The following is a 26,498-nucleotide window of genomic DNA, read 5'->3' on the forward strand; positions in this document are numbered from 1 at the left end:
TCAAGAGCGGGGTTTGGAACGGCGCCAGTCAAATAGTGAGCTTTCTCCAAAAACCATTCATATTAGGATATGTTGACATCTCCTTGGAGAATGGTTGTTTAAAATGAGCTGCGAAAGTATTAAATTCCTGACCAAAGGCCAGATTCTGAACTTCTGACTCAGGCAGGAAATAATTTTTTTTCGTAATGTTCCTGTTGCTATGTACACACTGATCTATTCTATCTGTTCCGTTCTCTTTATGCAATACTGAATCCGTTTCTCTATAAAACTCACGGTGATGATGATGATGATGATGATGGCCTTACTGGGGACCCCTTATTAATCTCTGTTAAAATTCTGGGCTAAAAATTGGAGCTGATTTTAAGAAATTGGTGGCTACTTCAAGCCGTGCATCGGCAGCTAGCACGTTGCTGCTGATTCACCTGGTCCTCAACTGAGAAATATTTGTTTAGGGACTGTTCAAGGTTACAAGGGCACTGGAAAACGACCAATCCTTGCACTTACGACCGTTGCAGCATTCCCCCCCCCACCCAGGGCCATGTGATCAAAATCGGGGCGCGCCGTCTAGGTTTACGGAGATTCTCAGTCATCCAGGCTGTGGTCGTTCCAAAGGTGCTTTTTCCAAGAGGCAAGTGGACTGCCTTTGTTTTGGCTTGAAGAAGTTTTGCTTTCCATCCCAGAAGCTTCTTCAGCTGAATCAGAATCTGATGAAGCTTCTTGGATAAAAAGTGAAACCTCTTCTTCTTCTTCCACCTCCAGGAACAACACGGTCCGGTTGTCTTTTGAAAAAGTGCCTTTGTCCTTCTAGGAACGGTAGCTGCCTCCTCAGCTACAGCTGTTAATTGTAGATATGGCTGTCCACAGCAGTAGTTTACAAACAAGATGCACTGGGGGGGGGGGGGGGAGAGAGAGAGAGAGAGAGAGAGAGAGAGATGATAAATGGATGGATGGATGGATGGATGGATGGATAGATAGAGATATAGAGATATAGAAGATAGATAGATAGATAGATAGATAGATAGATAGATAGATAGATAGATTAGATATATGTATAGATAGATAGATAGATAGATAGATGATAGATAGATAGATAGATAGATAGATAGATAGATAGATAGATAGATGATAAATGGATGGATGGATGGATGGATGGAGAGAGATATAGATAGATAGATAGATAGATAGATAGATAGATAGATAGATAGATAGACAGAATAGATATATGTATAGATAGATAGATAGATAGATAGATAGATAGATAGATAGAAGATAGATAAAGAGAGAGATAGAGAGACAGAGAATAGAGAAATAGAGAGATAGATAGATAGAGAGAGAGAGATATATAGATAGAGATAGAGATAGAGAGATATAGATAGATAGAAGATAGAGAAAGAGATAGATAGATAGATAGATAGATAGATAGATAGATAGATAGATAGATAGATAGATAACTTGTTTGTTGTCTTCTTCTAAAATAAAATTGTTTCGGTCTTGATGCCACCTTTGATTTCACCAGCATTTTATCAGCAGTGTGGTGTTTCTCTTAAAATTTAGCCAGGTATATTTATAAAGATTATTTTTGGGGGCGCAGGGGCTTATTGTTGTACGACTCCTCTTTTATGTCGACGCTTGGATGGCCTTAATTTTGAAACAAGGATTGACCAGATAATTCCAGACATTGCAAAACAGGCAGACAACTTGGCTGACCGTGTACAGGGAGCCCTCGACGTACCACCGCAACTGAGCCCAAAAATTGATGTGAGAAATTTGTTTTAAGTGACTTTTGCCCCGTTTTACGACGCTCCTTGCCACCGCTCTTAAGCGAATCGCTGCAGTTGTTAAATGAGTGACACGGCTTTTTAAGTGAATCTGGCTTTCTCCCTTGGACTTTCCCCGTTGGAAGGTGGCAGAAAGGGAATCACGTGATCCCAGGACGTTGTGACCGTCATAAATATGAACCTGTTGCCAAATGTCCAGTTTTGATCACGTGACCGCGGGGATGCCACAAACGGTGAAAAACCGGCCTAAGTCACTTTTTTCAGCGCCCTTGTAACTTCGAACGCTACTAAGCGAACCGTTTTAAGTTGAGGGTTGCGTGTCGCTCATTGCTAAAGATATACAACCATCATCTGTTTTTGTGTTGTCTTAAGGTCGGTAAATTTGCTATGTGGTGGCTTCACAATTTCACTAGCACCCATACCTACGCATCTCTTTTATGTCTTGCAATTTCATAGGTGTTTTACGCTGGAAAAATCCCTGGAACTAGACTGGCTGAGCTGAAGGCAAAATATGCCCTGTTACATAATACTCTAGTAAGGTAAGCTTCTGGTGTTTCCCGTAGATATAATATTTCTGTAGTTATTTAAAAGCTGCGTTTCAGCCTTCCTGAAGTTTGTTCACTTATGTCAGGGCTCTTCAAACTTGGCCCTTTTATGACTTGTGGACTTCAACTCCCAGAATTCTTCAGCCAGCGTGCCTGGCTGAAGAATTCTGGCAGGGGTCTTCAAACTTGGCCCTTTGGTGACTTGTAGACTTCAACTCAGCGTGCCTGGCTGAGGAATTCTGGGAGCTGAAGTCCACAAGTCATCAAAGGGCCAAGTTTGAAGACCCCTGACTTATATAGCATTGTGTAACTTAGTTACTATGCTTTGCAAATTGTCACCTAGGGTTTGGAATGTGGGTTAAACCAGATAACTGCAGCTTTATTTAAAAAAAAAATAAATCCTTAGCTAATCAATTCATAGTTTACTGTAGTGCAGAACAACCTTTATTCCTGTACTACAAACTTAAAGTGGGGTACAAAGTCAGTAATCTACATCTGTGCAAAAATACATGATAAACTAAAGATAGCTTTAAAATATATGGAGATGAAAGAACGATAATAAAAGAGTTTATAATGGGAAATAGTTGAAGAAACCTTTACTTGTCTTTGCTTGTCAGAGGATTCGCCAAAGGGGGGGTCACGTGACCCCGGGACACTGCAACCGTCATAAATACCAACCAGTTGGCAGGTGTCTGAATTTTAATCACATGACCCTGGGGATGGCTGCAATGGTCATAAGTGTGAAAAATGGTCGTAAGTCACTTTTTTTTAGTTCCGTTGTAACTTCGAACGGTCACTAAATGGACTGTTGTAAGTCGAGGACCGCCTGTGTTGAAAAACGTAGGAGACAGAATCAGCTTTGACGATACCACGGGATACATCCCCGACGCAAGGAACAACTTGTTTACAAGCATTGCCATTTCACAACCACAGGAGATTTGTTGTTGTTGTTAATTGCGAAGTCGTGTCCGACCCATTGCGACCCCATGGACAACGTTCCTCCAGATTGGAAAAACACTATTCTGAAATCTCTCTGGCAATCTAAAGCAGTGGTTCGCAACCTTTTTAATGCTGCGACCCCCAACCGGTCGTAAGTCGAGGACTACTCAACCGGTCGTAAGTCGAGAACTACTCAACTGATGCAGCACCGTTTGCAGAATGGGACTTTTGGTGGGCTCAGCAGGGCAGAGACAGCCTGGACAATTCCTGTTGGCTTTGGAAAGCCAATAGAATTAGACTCTATTCAAGAGAGTCTGTTCTATTGGCTTTCAAAAGCCAATAGAATAAAAGGGAGGAGCACAGCTAAGGAAAAGGGGGGGGGGAAATGGCGGACTGCGTTGTTTGGCGACCCCCGTGAAATGGTCTTTCGACCCCAAATGGGGTCCCGACCCACAGATTGAGAACCACTGATCTAAAGAGATACTATAAATGTGATAGAATAATAGACTGGTAGAATAGATCTGGAAGGGACCTTGGAGGTCTTCTAGTCCAGCCCCCTGCTCAAGCTTACATTTCCTGCCCAGGTTGTTGCATCGGCACATTAAGTGACCCTTCTCAGTTACGGTGAATTCTTCAATCGAGTGTTATCGGCTGGATTAAAAAAAAAAATGGACCTCCCTGTTTTTATTCTAGTTTGCAGGAATCGGAGATTCAGCTGCTGCAGGACGCCAAGCGGTTCACGGTGAAGCTCGAAGAGCAGCAGCAGGAACTTGAGAAAGCCGAGCAGTTTCCGGAAAGCGCCACGTCGGAGGTCTCCAAACTGAGGCAGCAATATCTGAGATACTTCAATGAATACAACGCCATCCAAGAGAGAGAGTTTGAAATTCAGTACAGGCTGAACAGGTAGGGGTAAGAGGTGGCCAACGGCCGGTTTTACAAACCTGCACGGGGCGCTCCTTCCAGGCCGCCAATCAATTTAGAAGGAAGAAGGTGGAATAAAGGTAGTCCTCAAGTTACGATCACAAGCGAGGCCAAAATTTCTGTTGCTAAGTGAGACAGTTGTTACGTGAGTTTTAAGAATAGAATAGAATAGAATAGAGTAGAGTAGAATAGAATAGAATAGAGTAGATTAGAGTAGAGAATAGAACAGAACAGAACAGAACAGAACAGAATAGAATAGAATAGAATAGAATAGAATAGAATAGAATAGAATAGAATAGAATAGAATAGAATATTATGGAATGGAATAGAATATAGAATATAGAATTTAGAAAACAGAATAGAATATTATGGAATGGAATAATATAGAATATAGAATAGAATAGAATAGAAAATGGAATAGAATAGAATAGAAAATATAGAATATAGAATATATAGAATAGAATAGAATAGAATAGAATAGAATAGAATAGAATAGAATAGAATAGAATAGAATAGAAAATGGAATGGAATGGAATAGAATAGAATAGAATATTATGGAATGGAATGGAATGGAATGGAATGGAATGGAATAGAATAGAATATTATGGAATGGAATGGAATGGAATGGAATGGAATGGAATGGAATGGAATGGAATGGAATAGAATAGAATATTATGGAATGGAATGCAATAGAATATAGAATATAGAATTTAGAAAATAGAATAGAATAGAATATTATGGAATGGAATAGAATAGAATATAAAATATAGAATATAAAATATAGAATATAGAATATAGAGTATAGAATATAGAATAGAATAGAAAATGGAATGGAATGGAATAGAATAGAATAGAATATTATGGAATGGAATGGAATGGAATGGAATGGAATGGAATGGAATAGAATAGAATATTATGGAATGGAATGGAATAGAATATAGAATATAGAATTTAGAAAATAGAATAGAATAGAATATTATGGAATGGAATAGAATAGAATATAAAATATAGAATATAAAATATAGAATATAGAGTATAGAATATAGAATAGAATAGAAAATGGAATGGAATGGAATAGAATAGAATAGAATAGAATAGAATAGAATAGAATAGAATAGAATAGAATAGAATAGAATAGAAAGCAATTGGGCTTTCTTGTTTTTTTTTCCTTGAAAACATTTTGCTTCTCATCCAAGAAGCTTCTTCAGTTCTAAACTGAAGAATGTTAAAACTGAAGAAGCTTCTTGAATGAGAAGTGAAACATTTTCAAGGACAAAAACCAAGACCGTCCAGTTCTGCCTTTTGGAAAAGCACCTTTGGGACAACCAGGACCTGGAAAGTTGGGAGTCTCCCTGGATAATCTTTATTCGACATAGCCACGGCTGTGGTGTATTGAAAAAAAATGAAAAACGCTGTTCCTAATGTTCGTTTTATTTCAACCAGACACGAAATGGGCCTTTTCTAAATTGCACATGGTCTGTGCTTTCAATTGATCCACATTATTTGACATCCGAGGCTGATTTTTTTTTCTCTTTCATATTATTTATCCTGTCTAGTTTACTCGAAGACAAGAAATTAATTGAAAAGGAGTATCGCAAAATTCCCAAATCTTCTGTAAGTAACATTTCTCACATTACCTCATACACTCATTCAATATGCCGAAAATTAAAAAAAATCACGAAATTAGACAACAGGTCAATTAAAGGTTGCAATCACATATTTGTTTAGCGGAGGATAAGTCCCTTTTCACGCAGCTGTAAATAGACGTGCCCAGAATTGTTCTATAAATCTATGAAACTTGATAATCATCATCATCATCAGAACAGAGCTGGAAGGGACCTCGGAGGTCTTCTAGTCCAGCCCCCTGCTCAGGTGGGGGTTCCTAGATCATTTCCGACAAGGGGCTGTCCAGTCCTTTCTTAAAAACCTCCAGTGATGAAAGGCAAATTCTGCACACCAGCCTCAACTGCGGGGCTGCTTCTACCTGGCTGTGCATAAAACCGAGTTTTTTAAAAAAATTTATCCTGGCTTAATTTTGGGGGCAACTTCTCCGCCGGGATACGACACTCATTCGGTTTCATTTTTTTTTTTTTAAAGGACGCGGACAAGAAAATCAAAGCCCTGAGGGACAGCTGCGAAGACCTGCGTAAAGAAACAACCCAGAGGAGGCAGGAAATTAAAACCCTGAAAGACGATCTGTTTGCAAGGCATAAACGTCTCACGAAGGAGCACAAAGAGCTGGAGGAATTGTTTCGGAAGCAAGAAGAACTGAAGGTGATGGAGGGTGACCTGCGGACGCCTATTGATAGGGCTGTGTTTTGATGTCCACTTCCAAGCTGTATAGACCAGCGGTTCTCCACCTGTGGGTCGGGACCCCATTTGGGGTCGAACGACCATTTCACGGGGGTCGCCAAACAACGCAGTCCGCCATTTTTTCCCCCCTTTTCCTTAGCTGTGCTACTCCCTTTTATTCTATTGGCTTTTGAAAGCCAATAGAATAGACTCTCTTGAATAGAGTCTAATTCTATTGGCTTTCAAAAGCCAATAGGAATTGTCCAGGCTGTCTCTGCCCTGCTGAGCCCGCCAAAAGTCCCATTCTGCAAACGGTGCTGCACCAGTTGAGTAGTCCTCGAATTACGACCGGTTGAGTAGTCCTCGACTTACGACCGGTTGGGGGTCGCGGCATTAAAAAGGTTGAGAACCACTGGTATAGAAGAAGACTCAAATGTAATAACATCGCTACCATCTCAGACAAGTCTCTTCTTAAAAACCTCCAGTGATGGAGCGCCCACGATCTCTGGAGGCAAAGCTGTTCCACTGGTTAATTGTCCTCCCTGTCAGGAGGTTTCTCCTTAATTCCAGGTTGCTTCTCTCTTGGGTCAGTTTCCAACCATTGTTTCTTGTCCTGCTCTCTTCTGCTTTGGAGAATAGAATAAGAATAGAAATAGAAATAGAATAGAATAGAATAGAATAGAATAGGAATAACGAAGAATAGAATAATGAAGACTAGACTAGACTAGACTAGACTAGACTAGACTAGACTAGACTAGAATAGAATAGAATAGGAATAATGAAGAATAGAATAATGAAGAATAGACTAGGCTAGGCTAGGCTAGGCTAGGCTAGGCTAGGCTAGGCTAGAATAGAATAGAATAGAATAGAATAGAATAGAATAGAATAGAATAGAATAGAATAGAATAGAATAGAATAGAATAGAATAGAATAGAAATAACGAAGAATAGAATAATGAAGACTAGACTAGACTAGACTAGACTAGACTAGACTAGACTAGAATAGAATAGAATAGAATAGAATAGGAATAATGAAGAATAGAATAATGAAGAATAGACTAGGCTAGGCTAGGCTAGGCTAGGCTAGGCTAGGCTAGGCTAGGCTAGAATAGAATAGAATAGAATAGAATAGAATAGAATAGAATAGAATAGAATAGAATAGAATAGAATAGAACAGAATAGAATAGAATAGAATAGAATAGGAATAATGAAGACTAGAATAATGAAGACTAGACTAGACTAGACTAGACTAGACTAGGATAGGATAGGACAGAACAGAACAGAACAGAACAGAACAGAACAGAATAGAATAAAATAGAAATAGAAATAAAAATAGAATGGAATAGAGAATAGAATAGAATTGAATTGAATTGAATTGAATAGGAATAGAATAGAATTGGAATAATGAAGAATAGACTAGACTAGACTAGGATAGGACAGGACAGGACAGGACAGGACAGGACAGAACAGAATAGGATAGGGCTGGAAGGGACCTTGGAGATCTTCTAGTCCAGCCCCCTGCTCCAGCAGGAGAACCTATCCCATCTCAGACAAGTGACTGTCCAGTCTCTTCTTCAAAACCTCCAGTGACGGAGCACCCACGGTTCCCAAATGCCACGATTCAACTTCCAGCCTCAGACACATTTCAAAGAAGAAATATATATATATATTCATTTTCATGGACGTTTGCCTGATTGTTACTCTTACCCAGCTTGAAGTTAATTCACCCTGAAACCTCCTTAAATGCGTAGATTCACGCTGGCTAATAGTTCTGCTTATTTCATCACCAGGATGAACTCGTCCGTCTCCAAGCCATCCCTATTCAGCTCGGGAAAGATATGGAAAAAATAAACCGCAGAATGCAGTAAGTTCTTAGCGCCCTTTATTATCATGGTTGGTGGCACCATCAGCCAGATGCTTAGACTGGATTTGACATTATTGTATTATTGTCATGATCGTTACGTTATTCCCCCCCTTTTTTAAATATATAACTCGAGGAGGCATACTCCTGGCTCCTGTTTTTCCTACAATAACCCTGTGAGGTGGGCCAGGCTGAAAAAGAGCGATTGGCCCAAAGTCACCCAACTGCCTTTCAGGGCTGAGGTGGGACTCGAACACAGAGCCTCCTGGCATTTTGGAAAAAAAAATACCTTTGGGTCAAGGCACCTAACGTATCCAACACACCTTCCTCCTCCTGTTTTTCCCACCACAGCAAAAACATTCCAGTGTATGTTTTAGCCTCCAGTCCCCTAATCAGCTGAGAGGAAATGACTGGCCCCAGGTCACTGACTTGGCTCTCATGGCTAAGGTGGGATTTGAACTCAGAGTCTTCCCCTTTCTAACTTGGAGCCTTCACTACTAGAACTAAACTGTTTCTCCTATTAATGTCTCTATGATTTATGACTTCTCACTTTGTTGTTGTATGTGTGTACATACTGGGAGCTTATGTGCCAGAAACAAATTCCTTGTCGTTCCAATTACACTTGGCCAATAAAGAATTCTATTCTATTCTATTCTATTCTATTCTATTCTATTCTATTCTATTCTATTCTATTCTAGTCTACTCTAGTCTAGTCTAGTCTAGTCTAGTCTAGTCTAGTCTTCATTATTCTAGTTTTCATTATGCCTATTCTATTCTATTCTATTCTATTCTATTCTATTCTATTCTATTCTATTCTATTCTATTCTATTCTATTCTATTCTCTAGTCTAGTCTAGTCTAGTCTTCATTATTCTAGTCTTCATTATGCCTATTCTATTCTATTCTATTCTATTCTATTCTATTCTATTCTATTCTATTCTATTCTATTCTATTCTATTCTATTCTATTCTATTCTATTCCTTCATTATTCTTATTCTACTCTACTCTACTCTATACTCTAGAGTTTGCTCATTCCTTAATTCATGTCAGCATCTGCCTCTGCTTACAGAGACATAGAGAAAAAAAAAATCTCGCTCCAGGAAGACGCGCAGGAACTTGTGGAGATGGCCAAAAAAATGGAGGCCAAGTGCGTGGAGGCGATGGAGGAGAAAGAAGGCGCCATCAAAGAGGTCGAAGGGAAGAAAGCGCTCCTTGAGATCAAAGAGCGAGAATTCAACACACAGACGAAGGTGCACGAGATGAATAAAGAGAACGAAGGCACCGCCATTTCGGAGAGGTGGGATTGATGAGTTCCAGCAACCGTCCCTTGTATGTTTTAGCCTCCAGTCCCCTGATCATCTTTGTTGCTCTTCTCTGTACTCTTTCTAGAGTCTTAACATTTTTTAAAAATTGTAGTGATCAAAACTGGATGTGTGGCTTTTAGTTATTAATTAGGGTGTTGATGGCCGGCTATTAAGATAATGGATGTTTTTCTCATGCCACGGTGCCCTCGAGCCCTAAGTAGCTGGTAGGCTGGTGGTAAATCTGCTCTCCTGTGGACTGACCAGGGCCTCCTTTCCCCATTGTTCAATCATTTCTCGGGCTGTTTTTGTCTCTGCTCAGCCAACAATCGTAATAGCTGTGAAACGGAACTCATGCCTTCCCTTTTATTTCTTACCACGGCTTCAAGGTAGCTTTACACTGTCACCTTTTTGTCCTAACCAAAAATTTCCTTTCTGCCCTGGCGCAGGGGCATGTTGGAAATGGGTTTTCGCAACGTCTCCAACCTGAAGCAGAAACTGCACGACACGCTGAGCCGGATGCAAAGGGAGAAAGAGAAGGACTTCAGGACTTTTAAAAAGATGGAGATGCAGCTGAAAATTGCCCAGGAAAGCCTGCTACAAGTTCAAGCGCATCACGAAAGGATGCTTTTAGAGGTGTGTGCGGGTCAGTCTGAAGAGCAGTGTTTGAGTTTTATTACTTCTCATGCTCTTTCGACCGAATACTGTTCAAACATGGCTACTAAGAAGAGGGTAAGCGAAGGACGTAATGCAATAGACATTTGGTAGGGTTTTTTTTGGGTGTGGGGGGAAAAAGATAATACAAATTGAAGATTTCTGAAGCTATAAGACAGTGAGGGCGAATCTTTTAGAGACCGAGTGCCCAAACTGCAACCCAAAACCCACTTATGTATCGTTGGGTGTTGGGTGGGTGTGGCCCACTGGGTGGGCGTGGCCCATTGGGTGGGCGTGGCTGTGGTGGTAACGGCAGACTGGGTGGGACTAAAAAGTTCAATCAATCAATTCCAACTTTGCGAGAGATTTTTTTTCCCTGCGAAAAGTTGAAATTGACTGATTGATTGAACCTCTTTTTTTTTTGGGCACACGGCGGTGGAGGCCTAAAGTGAAAAGGTTTTATAAAACTCAGCTGAAGGTCTAGGACTGGGTCGACGGCGCGTATGCCCACAGAGAGGGCTTTGAGTGCCGCCTCTGGCATCCGTGCCATAGATTCGCCACCACTGCTATAAGACTTTGGCAATTTTTATTATATCAGCGGTCCCCAACCTTCGACTTGTGCAAGTAGAGCTGCGCGTATGCACACGGGCCGGCCAACCACTTCTGCAGCCCGGGTTTCAAATATGGCCTTCTTCTTGTTGCATATCCGTTATCGGACGTTGGCGATCATGTTGGTGATCCTGTTTTTACCAGTAGCCGCACGAAAAAGTGCTGCTGAGTTTTGTCCAAACTAGTCCCTTAGATTTTGAAGCCACGATGTTCTTCTTCTGCCTGGACCTCGTTTGCCTTCCGTCTTTCCCTGGAGGATTAAACGGAGTATGCCGTATTTTTCTGGGTGTCACATCCCATGTCCGAAATATTCTAATTTTCGTTTTTTAATTGTTTTGATGATTTCCCTTGGCTTTCCCAGGCAGCTTATCCCCTCCTCATTTCTGATCTTGTCAACCCAGCTTATAGGTAACAGCCACCTGTCAATTCACATTTCAAATGCTTCTAGTCTCTTCGGGTGGCCTTCTGTCAGAGAGCAACTCTCTACTCCATAGAACAGGATAGGAAAAATAGAGCATCTGAGAAGCCTGATTTTTAGTCTTAGGCTTCTGTCATGACTGCAGAAGACCTTTTTCATTTTGAAGAATGCTGTTCGAGCTTTCTCTATCCTTGTCTTTACAAATATGGCCTTGGTTACATTAAAATAATGCGCTTCTCTTCTTGTTTTGTTTTTTCCTTGTACAGATAGATGCCATCCCCAAAGACGATGGGGCAATATTAGAGAGGCGAAGAGAGCTTCAGAGAGAAGTCGAAATAGCAAAGAGAAATTTGACGCAAGAGGTAGAGGGATAGCTATTGTCCATCCATCCGCCCAGCGGGCCAAACCTTTCATCTGATGCTGCTCTCCACTTGCGCTCACCGATATGTTAAAGAACAGAAATGTTATTTCTTGTTTTTTTAAAAAAGGAATTATCTCCAGGAAAGCAGAAATGTTACTTCTTTTTTTTAAAAAAAAAAAATCCCCCCAGGAAATCCAGTCTGGCGTACTTACGCTATTCGTATTTTAAGTAGTCAGAAAGCTCTACACAAAAACAATGTTCATTATGTGGACTTGTGTAGCTGCCCGCCTCGAATTTGTGATTCTGGGCAGCTCGCTGAATGAAACTATCTATCTCCACCCATCATTCATCCATCTGTTATCTATTTGTCAATCTCTATCTCTATCTCTCCCTCCCACCATCCATCATCCATCCATCATTTATCCGTCCGTCCATCTATCTATCTATCTGTCTATCTAAATCTATCTATCTGTCTGTCTGTCTGTCTGTCTGTCTATCTATCTATCTATCTATCTATCTATCTATCTATCTATCTATCTATCTATCTATTTATCTCTATCTATTCATGTCTATCCATCCATCCATCCCCTATCTATCTATCTATCTATCTATCTATCTATCTATCTATCGATCTATCTATCTATCTCCATCCATCATTCATCCATCTGTCATCTATTTTTCAATCTCTCTCTCCCTCCACCATCCATCATCTACCCATCCATCATCCATCCATCATCCTCTCTCTCTCTCTCTCTTCATGTCTATCCATCCATCCCTCATCTATCTATCTCTATCTATCTATCTATCTATCTATCTATCTATCTATCTATCTATCTATCTATCTGTCTGTCTGTCATCTCCATCCATCATCCATCCATCTGTCATCTATTTTTCAATCTCTCTCTCCCTCCCTCCCACCATCCATCCATCCATCCTATCTACCTGTCTATCTGCCTGTCTATCTGTCTGTCTATCTATATCTATCTATCTATCTATCTATCTATCTATCTATCTATCTATCTCCATCCATCCATCCTTCTCCATCCATCATCCATCCGTCATCTATTTGTCAGTCTCTCTCTCTTTCTCCCTCCCTCCCATCATCCATCATCCATCCATCATCTATCTATCTGCCTACCTATCTATATCTATATCTATGTATCTATATCATCTATATCTATATCTATATCATCTATCTATATATCTATATCTATATATCTGTATATCTATATATCTATTTATCTCCATCCATCCATCCATCCATGATGGTTAGGAAAAATTCAAGGGAAGGAAAATCACGAAAGCGATGCCAAGGTCCTGAGGACATGTGGGGTGTAGATAGAACACTTTCAGTCAGTGTTTCCCATCCCTTTTCCGTTTGGCTGCACAGCCCCTGTGAATGGACTCCTCTGTGCCCCTGTGACATCTTGTTCCTTCTCCCCCCCCCTCAATGCTCCGTCAGGGAAGAAAACTGGAGGGGTGACCCCGTGCTTGGCAGATTGCCAGATTTCCTCTCCCCATTTTCAGCCCTGGCTTTCCATGAAACTCTTTGGTCTGCATCTGGTTTTTCCCTCCATGTCATCCCTTTCCTTTCGTGAGGGATACTGTACTCCCGTCCTGCGTAATGCAGTATTTTGGGCACCGAATATGGCACACAGTGGTGAAAATGTTGGGTTAGCGGTGGGGGAACCCAGTTTCGAATCCCACCCCCCTTTAACTCTCTTGCATGCTTCCGCTCAGCCCATAGCATTGTTGTTATTGTTGTGCGCTTACAACGGGAGGTGGGGATGCTATGTACAGACCCGCCTTAGGGATATAAACCTAACAAACATGAAGAAAAATAGCCTTTAGCAAGCACTGTGCCTTATTGTTTCGGAGTTTTCCATGGCCGCTATCCAGAAAGTCAAAATTAAAAAAAAACAAACCTCTTACATTATTTATTCCAGCCTTAGCCCCACTTTTTATTCTGATAAAACCATAGTTATATTACCCCCTAAAAATATTTTAAGTAGCGCACCTTCTAAACAAAAAGTCAAGAATATTCTTTCCCCTCCGATACATTTATTGTGTACAGTTACTGATTTATTTCTTTAATTTATATGCCACTGCCCCTCCCCAAAGCAATTCTCAGCAACATGCAACAGAACAATAAAAAAATAAATATAAAAACAATTTAGCATTATAAGAATTAAATAGAGAGGAGAAACCAGGGGTCCAGCAGTGCTGAAGTGGTGTTTTCTCTGTCACCCTGTTACAATCCACATCTTTTCTTGGTATATTGTTGAAATGTAGAGATTATTATTATTATTAACAATATCAAATGATAGTAAAATAGAATCTATTCTAAGATTATTATTATTAAATATAACAAATGATAATAGAATAGAATCTATTCAAGATTATTGTTAACAATAACAAATGATAATAGAATAGAATCTATTCTAAGATTATTAACAATAATAAATGATAATAGAATAGAATCTATTCTAAATTGCTATTAACAATAACATGATAATAGAATAGAATCTATTCTAAGATTATTATTAACAATAAATGATAATAACATAGAATCTATTCAAGATTATTGTTAACAATAACAAATGATAATAGAATAGAATCTATTCTAAGATTGTTATTAACAATAACATGATAATAGAATAGAATCTATTCTAAGATTATTATTATTAACTAACAAATGATAGTAGAATAGAATCTATTCTAAGATTATTGTTAACAATAACAAATGATAATAGAATAGAATCTATTCTAAGATTATTATTAACAATAACAAATGATAATAGAATAGAATCTATTCTAAGATTATTATTAACTAACAAATGATAATAGAATAGAATCTATTCTAAGATTATTATTAACAATAAATGATAATAACAGAATCTATTCTAAGATTATTGTTAACAATAACAAATGATAATAGAATAGAATCTATTCTAAGATTATTATTATTATTAACTAACAAATGATAATAGAAGAGAATCTATTCTAAGATTATTGTTAACAATAACAAATGATAATAAAATAGAATCTATTCTAAGATTATTATTAACAATAAATGATAATAGAATAGAATCTATTCTAAGATTATTATTATTAACAATAACATGATAATAGAATAGAATCTATTCTAAGATTATTAACAACAAATGATAATAGAATAGAATCTATTCTAAGATTATTATTAATAATAATAATAATGGTTGTTTTCTTGCAGACATTTCATTACCCAACTAGGTAACATCATCAGTGCTAGAAAGGAGTGGGGTTTGTGCAATGGAGGAGAAGGAGAAGAAGGACTGTGGGGTCCTTGGTGCTCTCTGAGCTTGGTGGTTTTCTTGCAGACGTTTCATTACCCAACTAGCTAACATCATCCGTGCTGATGACATTAACGAGTTTGGGTCACAAAACACCAAACTCAGAGAACACCAACCAAGGGGCTCCACTGTTCAGCACCCAAGGCACAAAATTCCTCTTCCACAGATAGATTTATGAACCTATCCCATCCTGACATGTCCCTCTGATTGTTTCCTGCCCAGAAAACCTCCACCGATTCCGAAGTGCGGATTCTTGAGCAGTGCATCGCCGAAGAGGACCAACTGATCGTGGCGCAAGAACATTACCGAGAAGAACTCAACAACTCGATCCGTATGACCCAGCTGAAGGCCGACGAGAGAGAACAGAAGTGTAAGGATTTCTTGAAAGCCCAGGTAAGAAAATTCCAGGAGAGTTTCTATCTTGGCCCATCTGGACTTCCCGTGCATCCATCGTATAGAGTTGGATCCGATTCATCCTATCTTCCCCTTCGTTTTCAGCACAGGACCCACGACGCACGCCTAGAAATGGGAAGGCCTAGGGGGAAAAAAACTGAAAAAATTGGGGGAAAAAAACAGATGTTTTTTCCAGTTTTTTTTCCCCCAAATGGCTTGGGGGAAAAAAGACCCTGTTTTTTTCCACACAACCCCCCCCCCAATTTTCCCCCCAAGCCTTCCCATCTCTACCGGGGACGTACCCGTTTCACATCCAGACCTCTGGCAAGTCTAAACTTACTTGTAATATCATTGTTCTTCTCCCTCTATTGCATTCACATGCCGCGGGAAATGAGAAGAATTAGGACTTACAATGGGACGCTCGGTAAGTCGGGTTTGTTCTTTTCTGCAAAAGTTCTAAGGTGCTCATTCGGGAAGCTTGAATTTTCAAAAAAAACATCTTGGGACTCCCAAGTACAGGTAAAGTCCTTGGGTTATGACCACCGTTGAGCCCCAGATGTCCATGGCTGAGGAAGACAAGTTGTTGAGCCAGTTTTGCTTCATTTGACGACCTTCCTTGCTACAGTTGTTAAAGGAACTGCCGGTGTTAAGTTAGTAGTAACACAATGGCTACGTGAATGTGGCTTTCCCCGTTGACAAGCTAGAACCAAGGGTCTGCAAACTTGGCCACTTTAAGACTTGTGGACTTCAACTCCCAGAATGCCTCAGCCAGCCCTGAGGGCTGGCTGAGGCATTCTGGGAATTGAAGTCCACAAGTCTTAAAGTGGCCACATTTGAAGACCCCTAAGCTAGACATTCCCCATTGGAAAGATAGTAAAATGTGGGATAGACAGCACCTTCACCAGGTGGGTTTTCAACTTATTGGTTAAGATTTGAATATCGTGGGGAAAACACATTTAAATAAGGATGTAAGCAGGACCTACGATGAGGCAAATCCAGAGGACCAGTGAAAAGAAGCTTTATAGTGATGTGGTTATCCCTTGCAGAAACCTGAGAAAAATGTTTATATTTAATTGTTCTCTTATTTAAACCAGAATTGTATTAATTTAAGGTCAGCAAAAGAGAATATTATCGGAAGAAGAGGAAATCACGTAAAGCTATCATACGGACTACAGAATTATAAAAATTAATGGTTATTGCTTGTTTTTTAAATATTAACCCAGACAACACAATGTTTTACTAAATATTAAACCAGTGGTTCTCAACCTTTTTAATGCTGCGACCCTCCAACCGGTTGTAAGTCGAGGACTACTCAACTGGTGCAGCACCGTTTGCAGAATGGGACTTTTGGCGGGCTCAGCAGGGCAGAGACAGCCTGGACAATTCCTATTGGCTTTTGAAAGCCAATAGAATTAGACTCTATTCAAGAGAGTCTATTCTATTGGCTTTCAAAAGCCAATAGAATAAAAGGGAGTAGCACAGCTAAGGAAAAGGGGGAAAAAATGGCGGACTGTGTTGTTTGGCGACCCCCGTGAAATGGTCGTTCGACCCCAAATGGGGTCCCGACCCACCTTGAGAACTGCTGTATTAAGGTGTATGTTAAAAAATCAATAAAACATATTTTTTAAAAAAAACAGTAGAAAAAGGGAAAACGAAAAAGGGGGAAGACTCTCTCAGTTGCAGTAAAATCAGACATTAAAATCAAATCTCAACCTTTTGATATTTCTACGTTAGTATGCGCTCGCCATTTCTGTCTCGGCAAATCCGTCGAATCGGTAAAACCCAAAATACATTCTCTTTTGGAATGAAAGAGAACCGTACTCTTGAATAATCTTGGCCGCCTTGATTTTTAGAAACGGCCTGGCCATTTTGACAGCTCCCCAAATATCCACTGCTGTTTCTGGGGGTTTTTTTCTGTTTTTTTTTTTTTTTTTTGCAGCTGCGTCTGAATAACATCATTGCAGAAATCAAAACCAAAGACTTTGAAATTAGGGAGCATACCAAGAAACAGAGAGAAATTCAGAGACAGTAAGACGATTATTACCGTGGGGGTTTTGCTCGCCCAACATTGGGAGGGGAAAAAAACAAAGGGAAGTTGACCGCTTCAGTGTTTTCCTTAAAATACTTATTTTTTTTTGGTGTGTGTGTGTGTTTCAGGATGAGAGAATTTGCCAAACTGTACGACGTCGTGCGACACGAGAGAAACAAGCTGGTGAATCTGGTACACTGCGCTCGCCAGAAAACGAACGAAATGAAAGATAAAGTCAAAATGCTCGACAACGAGATGGAAATTTTAAGGAACAACGCCGTCATCAAAGAGAGGTGAGTATTCAGGTTTAAAGGATTCACCCGGTAAAATAACATCCTTGATTTCGTTTAGAAATCAGGGTTTGTTTGTTTTTTTAAGGGCAAGGGTACAGGTCTTTTTTATATTTGCTTCTCAATTATACTCTTGATAATATTTCCCCCACAGGTCAAAATCTGCTCCCTATAAATTCTTTATTCCAGTGGGGGGGAAAAAAGGGGGAAATTTCTTATTGCCTCTTTTCCGAGCAAAACGATTTCTTTGCCATCTTAACGTTTTAGGAAAATAGCCGAAGAATCTCCGCTGCTTCTTTAGTTTTCTTGTTCTTTGAAATGTCCTTCGTGAAGGGATGTCTTGTTTCTTCTTCCTTGCAAAAAACAAACAAACAAACTACGGGTAGTCCTTGACGTACGACCACAAACGAGCCCAAAAAACCTCTGTCATTAAGCGAGACATTCGTTGAGTGAATTTTGCCCCATTTTACGTCCTTTCTTTCCATAGTGAATCACTGAAGGTGCTCAGTTAGTGACAGGGTTGCTAAGTAAATCTGCCCCCCCCCGTTGATTTTGCTTGTCTGGACATCCGAAGCACAGGAGAGAACAAAAGAGTTGGAAGGGACCTTGGAGGTCTTCTAGTCCAGCCCCCTTCTCTGATAGGGCATCCTTCTGCCAGGGGTCTCCAAACTCGGCCCTTTTACGACTTGTGGACGCTGGCTGAGGAATTCTGGGAGTTGAAGTCCACCAGTCTTCAAGTTGCCAACTTTTTTTTTCTTTTTTGTAAAAAAGTTTTTGTTTTCAATTTTTCATTACATTCATAAAAAGTACTTCAGATACAGAATAAAATAAATTTATTACACACAACTTTCGGTATTGCTCACCCATCTCCCCCCAAACCGCATCCACCCTCTAACCTCTTCTCTCACTTCCCTCTTCTTCCTCTTCTTCCTCACTCTCCCCCTCTCCTCCTTCTCCTCAACCTTCCTACTTACTTCTCCCCTTCCTCCTATCTTCTCACTCCGGGTGCAGTCCAGGGGAAATGCCGGAGCAATTCCTCTCTCCAAATTGAAACATCAATATTATATACAAAAAAAACCCCTATTTCTACTTATCTGACCTATTTAACCTCCAACCCATCCTCCCCCCCCCCCCGACTTCCCAGAGCCAAGTACAGGGTTATACAAACATATTAAACATAATCTACTTAAGTTCACTAATTATACAATAACCAAAATCATACTAACCCTTAACTCTCTTCAGACTTTAACATCATAATTTTGAGCCGAGGTGGCAGTTAGAGTGCAGTACTGCAGGCCACTTTAGCTGACTGTGTTCAGCAGGTCAGCGGTTCAAATCTCACCGGCTCAAGGTTGACTCAGCCTTCCATCCTTCCGGGGTAGGTAAAATGAGGACCCAAACTGTTGGGGGCAATGTAAATATATACATACATTGCTTACTGGTGTACACCGCTTAGAGAGTGCTTGCACTTAAAGCGGTATATAAGTCTCATAAATAAATAAATAAATATAAACAAATCCATTACTCATAGAATAAATGAAACTTTGTAGTTCCATATTTCTTCTGAATGTGTTCTATCCATCTCCTCCATACAATGACATCTCTCTCTTGTGAATGGTCCTTTAAATAAGCAGGAATTTTGGCCATTTCTGCTAAATTAGAAACCTTAAATACCCATTCTTCTAAAGAAGGCAGAGAGTCTTTCTTCCAATATTGACCCACCAATAATCTTGCTGCTGTTATTAAATTCAACTTCAAAAGGTTGAAGTTGCCAACTTTGAAGACCCTGGGTCAAGAGCAATTGTGTTTCCTTCGTCTTTTTTTTTGTGTGTGTGTGTGTGTCTTCAGGAAACTGCAGAAATACCAGATGAAGTACGCAAACAACGTGGCCATCAAGGATAGCATCCAGAGCGACGTTTGCAAGGTCTGTCAAAACCTCCAGGAAATGAAGGAAAAACGGGAGCAGCAGCTGATGGACGTTGAGAGGCTGACCAACACCCTCACCCACATCGAGGAGGAAATGGTCCAGTTGCGTAAAACCTACGAAAAGGCCGTTCAGCGACGGAACGAAAGGTAGGGAGACGGGCCCTCGGCGCCTTAGCTGGGAGAGGTACCCAGGCAGATCCTCGGCGTACGACCACAACGGAGCCCATCTTTGTTGCTAAGCGAGACACGGGTTTTGCTCCAGGCTACGACCTTTCCTGCCCCCGTTGCTAACTGAATCAACGCAAGTGGTTAAGTTACTAACAGGGTCGTTAAATGAATCGGGCCACCCCCCTATTGATTTTGCTTGTCAGGACGATCGCAAAAGGGGATCGCGTGACACCCCCCCCACGAGGACACCGTGACGGTCATAAATATGAGTCCGTTGCCAAGCTTCTCAGTTTTTGATCACGTGACCATGGGGATGCTGCAACCGCCGTAAATATGAAAAATGGCCGTAAGTACGAAAAATGGCCATAAGTCACTTTTTTCAGCGCCGTGGCCCCTTCAAACGGTCGCTAAATGAACGGTTACTAGTTGAGGACTACCTGTCCAGAAAATGTAATTTAACAAGTGTCATTCTTACCCTTTGTTAATTAATTTGACTATGTTTTGGTCTTAACATATATGAGCGTGAGCATCGATGGGCTAATTTCCAAATAAACCTTTATAAGAATGCACGGTTGAAATAAGTTGTGGCTGGTGTGGCCGCGTTACAACACAATCTGCCTAATAACTCTGTGGCAATACCGCTGAACTATTTATTTATTTAGCTGAGTGTTTATCCCGTCTTTCTTATTTGAGAAGCAAACGTTGACTTTTCACAATGTGCCTTTGAAAGACTAACCAGGAATGTGCTTTTACATTTCTTTGAAGTAGTCACACATTTCTCAATCTGTGAAGCTTGTTCTCGAACAACTGTTCTTAAAAATAGGAACGGGTTTCTAAACAATAGGCAGTTATATTGGAGCGAACAATTTGTTCAGAGGTCGAACAAAAAAAAAAAAAATGAACCCAAACATTAGCCATTCTGGTTTTTTTAAAAATTATTTTGACTCCCAAAACGTGGCTGATATTAATCTAGTCCAGGGGTGGGGAACCTGGGCTCTTTTATGACTTGTGGACTTCAACTCCCAGAATTCCTGAGCCAGCGTGGGGGAACTATGGCCCCTTCATGACTCCTGGACTTCAACTCCCAGAATTCCTGAGCCAGCATAGGGGAACTGTGGCCCCCTCATGATTGGTGGACTTCAACTCCCAGAATTCCTGAGCCAGCATGGGGGAACTACGGCCCCTTCATGACTCCTGGACTTCAACTCCCAGAATTCCTCAGCCAGGTACACTGAGGGGAAAGGGAGAGGTTTCCAAACTGAGCCATGCTGGTTCAGGAATTCTGGGAGTTGAAGTCCACAAGCCATGAAGGGGCCATAGTTTCCCCATGCTGGCTCAGGAATTCTGGGAGTTGGAGTCCACAAGCCATGAAGGGGCCATAGTTCCCCCATGCTGGCTCAGGGATTCTGGGAGTTGAAGTCCGCAAGTCTTAAATTTGCCAAGGTTGAGGACTCCAGGGTGGGGAACGTTGACTCTTTTATGACTTGTGGACTTCAACTCCCAGAATTCCTGGGCCAGCCATGCTGAGGGGAAAGGGAGAGGTTTCCAAGCTGAGCCAAGCTGGCTGAGGGATTCTAGGAGTTGAAGTCCACGAGTCATAAAAGAGCCAAGGTTCCCCACCCCTGGGCTAGCCAAAGCCCAGAAATTACTACTGAATAAACAAAATGTAAAGGAAGAGAAAAAAATAACACCTTTTAATGAAAAAGAAGTTTATGAAGTATCTTTGATTTGACTGGCAATAAATGCACTGTTAATACAGATAGTCCTCAATGTATGACCGCCACTGAGCCCCAAATTTATGTTGTTAAGCGAGGCATTTGTGAAGTGAATTTTGCCCCCTATTACGACATTCCTCGTCGCCCTCGTTAACTGAATCGCTGAAGTTCTTAAATTAGTAACCCGGTTGTTAAGTGAATCTGGATTCCCCATTGACCTTGCTTGTCAAAGGAGGTCATGTGACCCTAGCGGACGCTGCAAACCGTCATAAGTACATGCCAGTTGCAAGCATCACATCACCACGAGGACGCTGCAGAGGCCGTAACTGCGAAAACTGGCCGTTAAGTCACTTTATTCAGTGCCGTTGTAACTTTGAACAGTCACTAAACAAACGGTTGTACGTTGAGGGCTGCCTTTATTCCGTGTCGATTAAAGGGATCTTTTATAATCTGCCTTTTTGAAGCCTTTGCTTTGGGTTTTGTTGCAGCGGGGTTCAGCTCATTGAGCGGGAGGAAGAGGTCTGCATTTTTTATGAAAAAATCAACATTCAGGAAATGATGAGCCGCAACGGCGACATCGAGATTAACGTGATGGACGAGAAGATACGCTACCTGAAGCTGAAGATGATAGAGAAAAAAAGGCAGATTGAATTATCCGTGAAAATGTTGCCCACGAAGAGGACTCTTGATGCCGATTTAGTAGTCCTTCAGATTCAAGTAAGCAAGTAATAATAATAATAATAAAAAAACTTGGAAGGGGCCTTGGAGGTCATTTAGTCCAACCCTCATCCCCTTCTTCTCTTGCCCTCCATCTTTCCCAGCATCAGGCTCCTCTCCAGTGAGTCCTTCCTTCTCTTTAGGTGGCCAAAGTATTTGAGTTTCAACTTCAGGATCTGGCCTTCTAAAGAGCAGTCCGGGTTGATCTCTTCTAGGACTGACCGGTTGGATCGCCTTGCAGTCCAGGGGACTCGCAGGAGTCTCCTCCAGCACCAGAGTTCAAAGGCCTCCATTCTTTGGCGCTCAGCCTTTCTGATGGTCCAACTTTCACAGCCATACATTGCAACTGGGATTGTACCCCATGGGCTGCTGCTATTCCTCTAGTTCAGGGATCCCCAACCCCTGGTCCGTGAACCGGTAGCGGGCTGTAGCCCGCCAGCAACCGGTCCACACAAACAAGCAAAGCCCCATCCGCAGGATGCAGGCAGCACACAAAACCACACACACTCTCCAGTCCGTGGGAAAATCTCTCTCCACGGAACCGGTCTCTTGTCCCAAATGGTTAGGGACCTCTGCTAGGAATAGTAGCAGCTATTCAGGCTTTTGGAAGTTGAACCAGAGGGAAACCTCTGCATCTGTGGTGACTAAATCCTTGCTCCGCAAGGATCTTAAAAGGTTTCTGTTCAAAAGAGGAACTCTGTAAGTTCTTTATTTGAGCTTTCATTTTTTAAAAAAGAAGAAAACCAAGTTGTGGTGTGTTATGTTCCGTTGTCTAGAAACCATTCTAATATAAGCCTAAATGTAGTTTCACTTCTATTAATGTCAAACAATGGCTCGGCTCAGCCAAACAGTTCTACAGAAGATAAACTCTGTTTCGATTTTAATCCTTGGGCTCGCCTCAAAAAAAGTTGTGGGTACTCCGTCCCTGGAGGTGTTTAAGAAGAGATTGGGCAACCGTTTGTCTGGAACAGTACACGTAGGCCTCAACTCGCACCCAGAACCGAGCCCCAATTTTCTGTTGCTAAGGGAGACCTTGGTTGAGTTTTGCCCCATTTTACGCTCTTTCCTGCCACAGTGGTTAAGAGTGAATCGCTGCAATTGTTAAATGAGTACAACGTTCGTTAAGCAAATCTGGACTTCCTCATTGACTTTGCTTGTCAGACGTTCGCAAAAGGGGCTCGGGTGAACCCCGGACACTGCCGCTCTCCTGGCAGTAGAATATATCCTTTCAACTAGAACTAGCTAGATCTTCCTTAATCTGATACAGTAATCTACTCCTGCAAGTCCCCTGGACTGCAAGGCGATCCAACCGGTCAGTCTTAGAGGAGATCAACCCTGACTGCTCTTTAGAAGACCAGATCCTGAAGTTGAAACTCAAGTCCTTTGGCCACCTAATGAGAAGGAAGGACTCACTGGAGAAGAGCCTGATGCTGGGAAAGATGGAGGGCAAGAGAAGGAGGGGATGACAGAGAATGAGGGGGCTGGAGGAAGTCCCTGAAGCAGGAGGCGTGAGCTTCAAGGGACTCCAGAAGATGGTAGAGGACAGGAAGGCCTGGAGGAACGTTGCCCATGGGTTAGACACGACTTCGCAACTAACAACAATCTTGTTGAGCCAATTTCTAGCTGTCTGGGGAGAAATCTTGGCCAGTGATTTTTTTTGCTGAGTCGTTTCATAAATGCGCTCTGGATGTAACGTACAGGATGGCAGGGACTAACGATGGCAGGTGTAAATATTATATGTCGCTGTGCCGCTTGCACATTTAAGTGTTCGCTGGAACGACAACCACATCCTGTTATTTGGAGGTACATGCATTTTTTTTCCCCCTTAGCACTTTTCATTTTGTAGCATGGAGTGTCCCGTTCGGCTATTGTGGATCCTCACCAACATTTGTCATTTTCCTGAAATGCAGCAGCCCAGCCAATTTTTAAAACAAAGTGTTCTCGGGAAGGGACGTCAGTTTTTATTTTTTTTTTAACCTTATTTTCCCATGTTAGTTCTCCCCTTCCCTTTTAAGCGATTTTTGCTGAGGTTCTAATTTTTCTGGGTGGTGGTGGTGTTATTTACACCTTTTTCCTGTGATGCAAGTTAACTTCTGAAAACAGGAAGCAAGTGGATGGTGTAACTTTGCAAGAAAAAAAAAAGAGAGAAGTAGTAGTTCCAGAGAATGAATCACCTGCTAATTTTTTTTTTTTTTTTTGAGAAAATGCTCGTTTTTGTGGCTGAGTCCTGTTTTCTTAGAATTTGTTTTGCGGAAGGAAAGGAAAGGAAAGGAAGGGAAGGGAAAGGAAAGGAAAGGAAGGAAGGAAGAAAGAAAGAAAGAAAGAAAGAAAGAAAGAAAGAAAGAAAGAAAGAAAGAAAGAAAGAAAGAAACAGAAAAAAGAGGGGAGGGAGGGAAAGGAAGGAAGAAAGAAAGAAAGAAAGAGGGGAGGGAGGGAAAGGAAAGAAAGAGGAAAAAAGAAAAGAAAAGAAAGAAAGAAAGAAAGAAAGAAAGAAAGAAAGAAAGAAGAAAAAGGGGAGGGAGTGAAAGGAAGGAAGGAAAAAAGATGAAAGAAAGGGGGAGGGAGGAAAAGGAAAGGAAAGAAAGAGAAAGAAAGAAAGAAAGGGGAGGGAAGGAAAGGAAGGAAGGAAAGAAAGAAAGAAAGAAAGAAAGAAAGAGGAGAGGAGGGAGGGAAAGGAAGGAAAGAAAGAAAGAAAAAAGGAAAGGAAGGAAAGAAAGAAAGGAGGGGAGGGAAAGGAAAGGAAAGGGAAGAAAGAGAAAGAAAGAAAGAAAGAAAGAAAGAAAGAAAGAAAGAAAGAAAGAAAGAAAGAAAGAAAGATGAAGGGAAGGAGGGAGGGAGGGAGGGAGAGGTGGGGGTCCAATTGCTCTAGGAAGGAGAATCTTCACTTGTTCTAGTATTTTGTTTTGTAATGATGATGATGAAGAGGACAACCGCCGCCTTACCAAGCCAGTTGCTTAGGATCCACTTGTCGATTTTGCCTGATAGTTTTCACAGTGCAAGGACAAAATTAAGAGCCTGGAGAAGCTGTTCACAGATCCGGATCGAGAAAACAGAACCAGGGCGTTGCCTGGAAAGGATCCCTCCGTGCAAGACCTCTTCAAAAAGATAGAGGAGGTAACACCCAGTCTGCCAGAACACCCTCGCAGCAAATCCCCATCTTCCCATAGTCACTGGATTAAAAGGGCGGGGGGGGAGGAGAGGCCTTGACACACGCATAAAAAACTCACGAGACTGGTGCCAAAAACAGCATCGCATTGCCGTGTTTTCCCACCAGCTCTCCACACACCCCTATGACATCAGTTAGCACTGATGGCGTTACCTAGTTTGGTAATGAAATGTCTGCAAGGAAACCACCAAGCTCAGAGAACACCAAGGACCCCATAATTGTTGTTCTCCTCCTCCTCCTCCTCCTCCTCCTCCTCCTCCTCCTCCTCCTCTCCACAAACACCACCCCCTTCTAGCACTGATGGCGTTACCTAATTTGGTAGTGAAACATCTGCAAGGAAACCACCAAACTCAGAGAGCACCAAGGACCCCATAGTTCTCCTCCTCCTCTCCACAAACCCCACTCTCTTCTAGCACTGATCGTGTTACCTAGTTTGGTAATGAAACGTCTACAAGAAAACCCACCAAGCTCAGGGACCCCAAAGGACCCCAACTCCTATGAAATGATGGAGCTCCCGCATATCTCTCCCACTTTTTCGTGCATAATCCCAGCACGGCTGGGCAAACCAGGGTCAAAGGGTGGGCATTCTCCCCATCCCTGCAGGCTCCCCAACTTCCATTTCATTTTCCCAGAGAGTAATTAGGAGATTCCCCCCCCCAAAAAAAATTGGCCTTTGGATTAGCAGGATTTTGTTGTTAAAAACGCAACTAGAACCAACTAGAACATTAGCCTCTGCCTGCTTTTATACCTTTGCTCTTTGCTATATAGTTAGAAATTCAGCTGACTCGGAAAGAGGAAAAACTGCTGGAAAAGGACTTTATTTACGAGCAAGTTTCTCGGATGACGGAGAAAGTCAGCGTCAAGGCAGAAAACAGCAAGGAGGAGACATTAATCCTGGCTAAAAAGGTAGCGTCGCTGTGGTTTGGTTTGATGATGCCAGTTCCTTGTGCAGGTCGTCCTCGTCGGACAGCCGCAATTGTCCCAACTTTGCTCCATCTTAACAAACTTTCTTGCGCAGAAGTCGCGAAGGGACTCACTGCAGTTGATCAGTTAGTAACCCGTTTGTCCAGTGAATCTGGCATTCC

At 41.5% G+C, this 26,498-nt stretch overlaps 1 protein-coding gene across 2 annotated transcripts in view; it reads left to right on the forward strand.

The window, feature by feature from the left end:
• CCDC146 (coiled-coil domain containing 146) overlaps positions 1–26,498 on the forward strand; it is a 73,313-nt gene that overhangs the window by 43,761 nt on the left and 3,054 nt on the right. For both annotated transcript variants that reach the window (XM_039363834.1, XM_039363835.1), the window contains exons 3-17: positions 2,235–2,317; positions 3,956–4,165; positions 5,740–5,797; positions 6,281–6,457; positions 8,265–8,338; positions 9,404–9,631; positions 10,085–10,271; positions 11,583–11,678; positions 15,232–15,402; positions 17,342–17,430; positions 17,560–17,724; positions 19,570–19,794; positions 22,019–22,247; positions 25,233–25,361; positions 26,182–26,319. In XM_039363834.1, coding sequence (XP_039219768.1) covers positions 2,235–2,317; positions 3,956–4,165; positions 5,740–5,797; positions 6,281–6,457; positions 8,265–8,338; positions 9,404–9,631; positions 10,085–10,271; positions 11,583–11,678; positions 15,232–15,402; positions 17,342–17,430; positions 17,560–17,724; positions 19,570–19,794; positions 22,019–22,247; positions 25,233–25,361; positions 26,182–26,319 — 2,259 coding nt within the window. The remainder of the gene's footprint in view (positions 1–2,234; positions 2,318–3,955; positions 4,166–5,739; positions 5,798–6,280; positions 6,458–8,264; positions 8,339–9,403; positions 9,632–10,084; positions 10,272–11,582; positions 11,679–15,231; positions 15,403–17,341; positions 17,431–17,559; positions 17,725–19,569; positions 19,795–22,018; positions 22,248–25,232; positions 25,362–26,181; positions 26,320–26,498) is intronic.

The sequence above is a fragment of the Crotalus tigris genome, unplaced genomic scaffold, assembly GCF_016545835.1.
Source record: "Crotalus tigris isolate CLP2741 ecotype Arizona unplaced genomic scaffold, ASM1654583v1 scf7180000019599.1365583, whole genome shotgun sequence".
Lineage (NCBI taxonomy): Eukaryota > Metazoa > Chordata > Lepidosauria > Squamata > Viperidae > Crotalus > Crotalus tigris.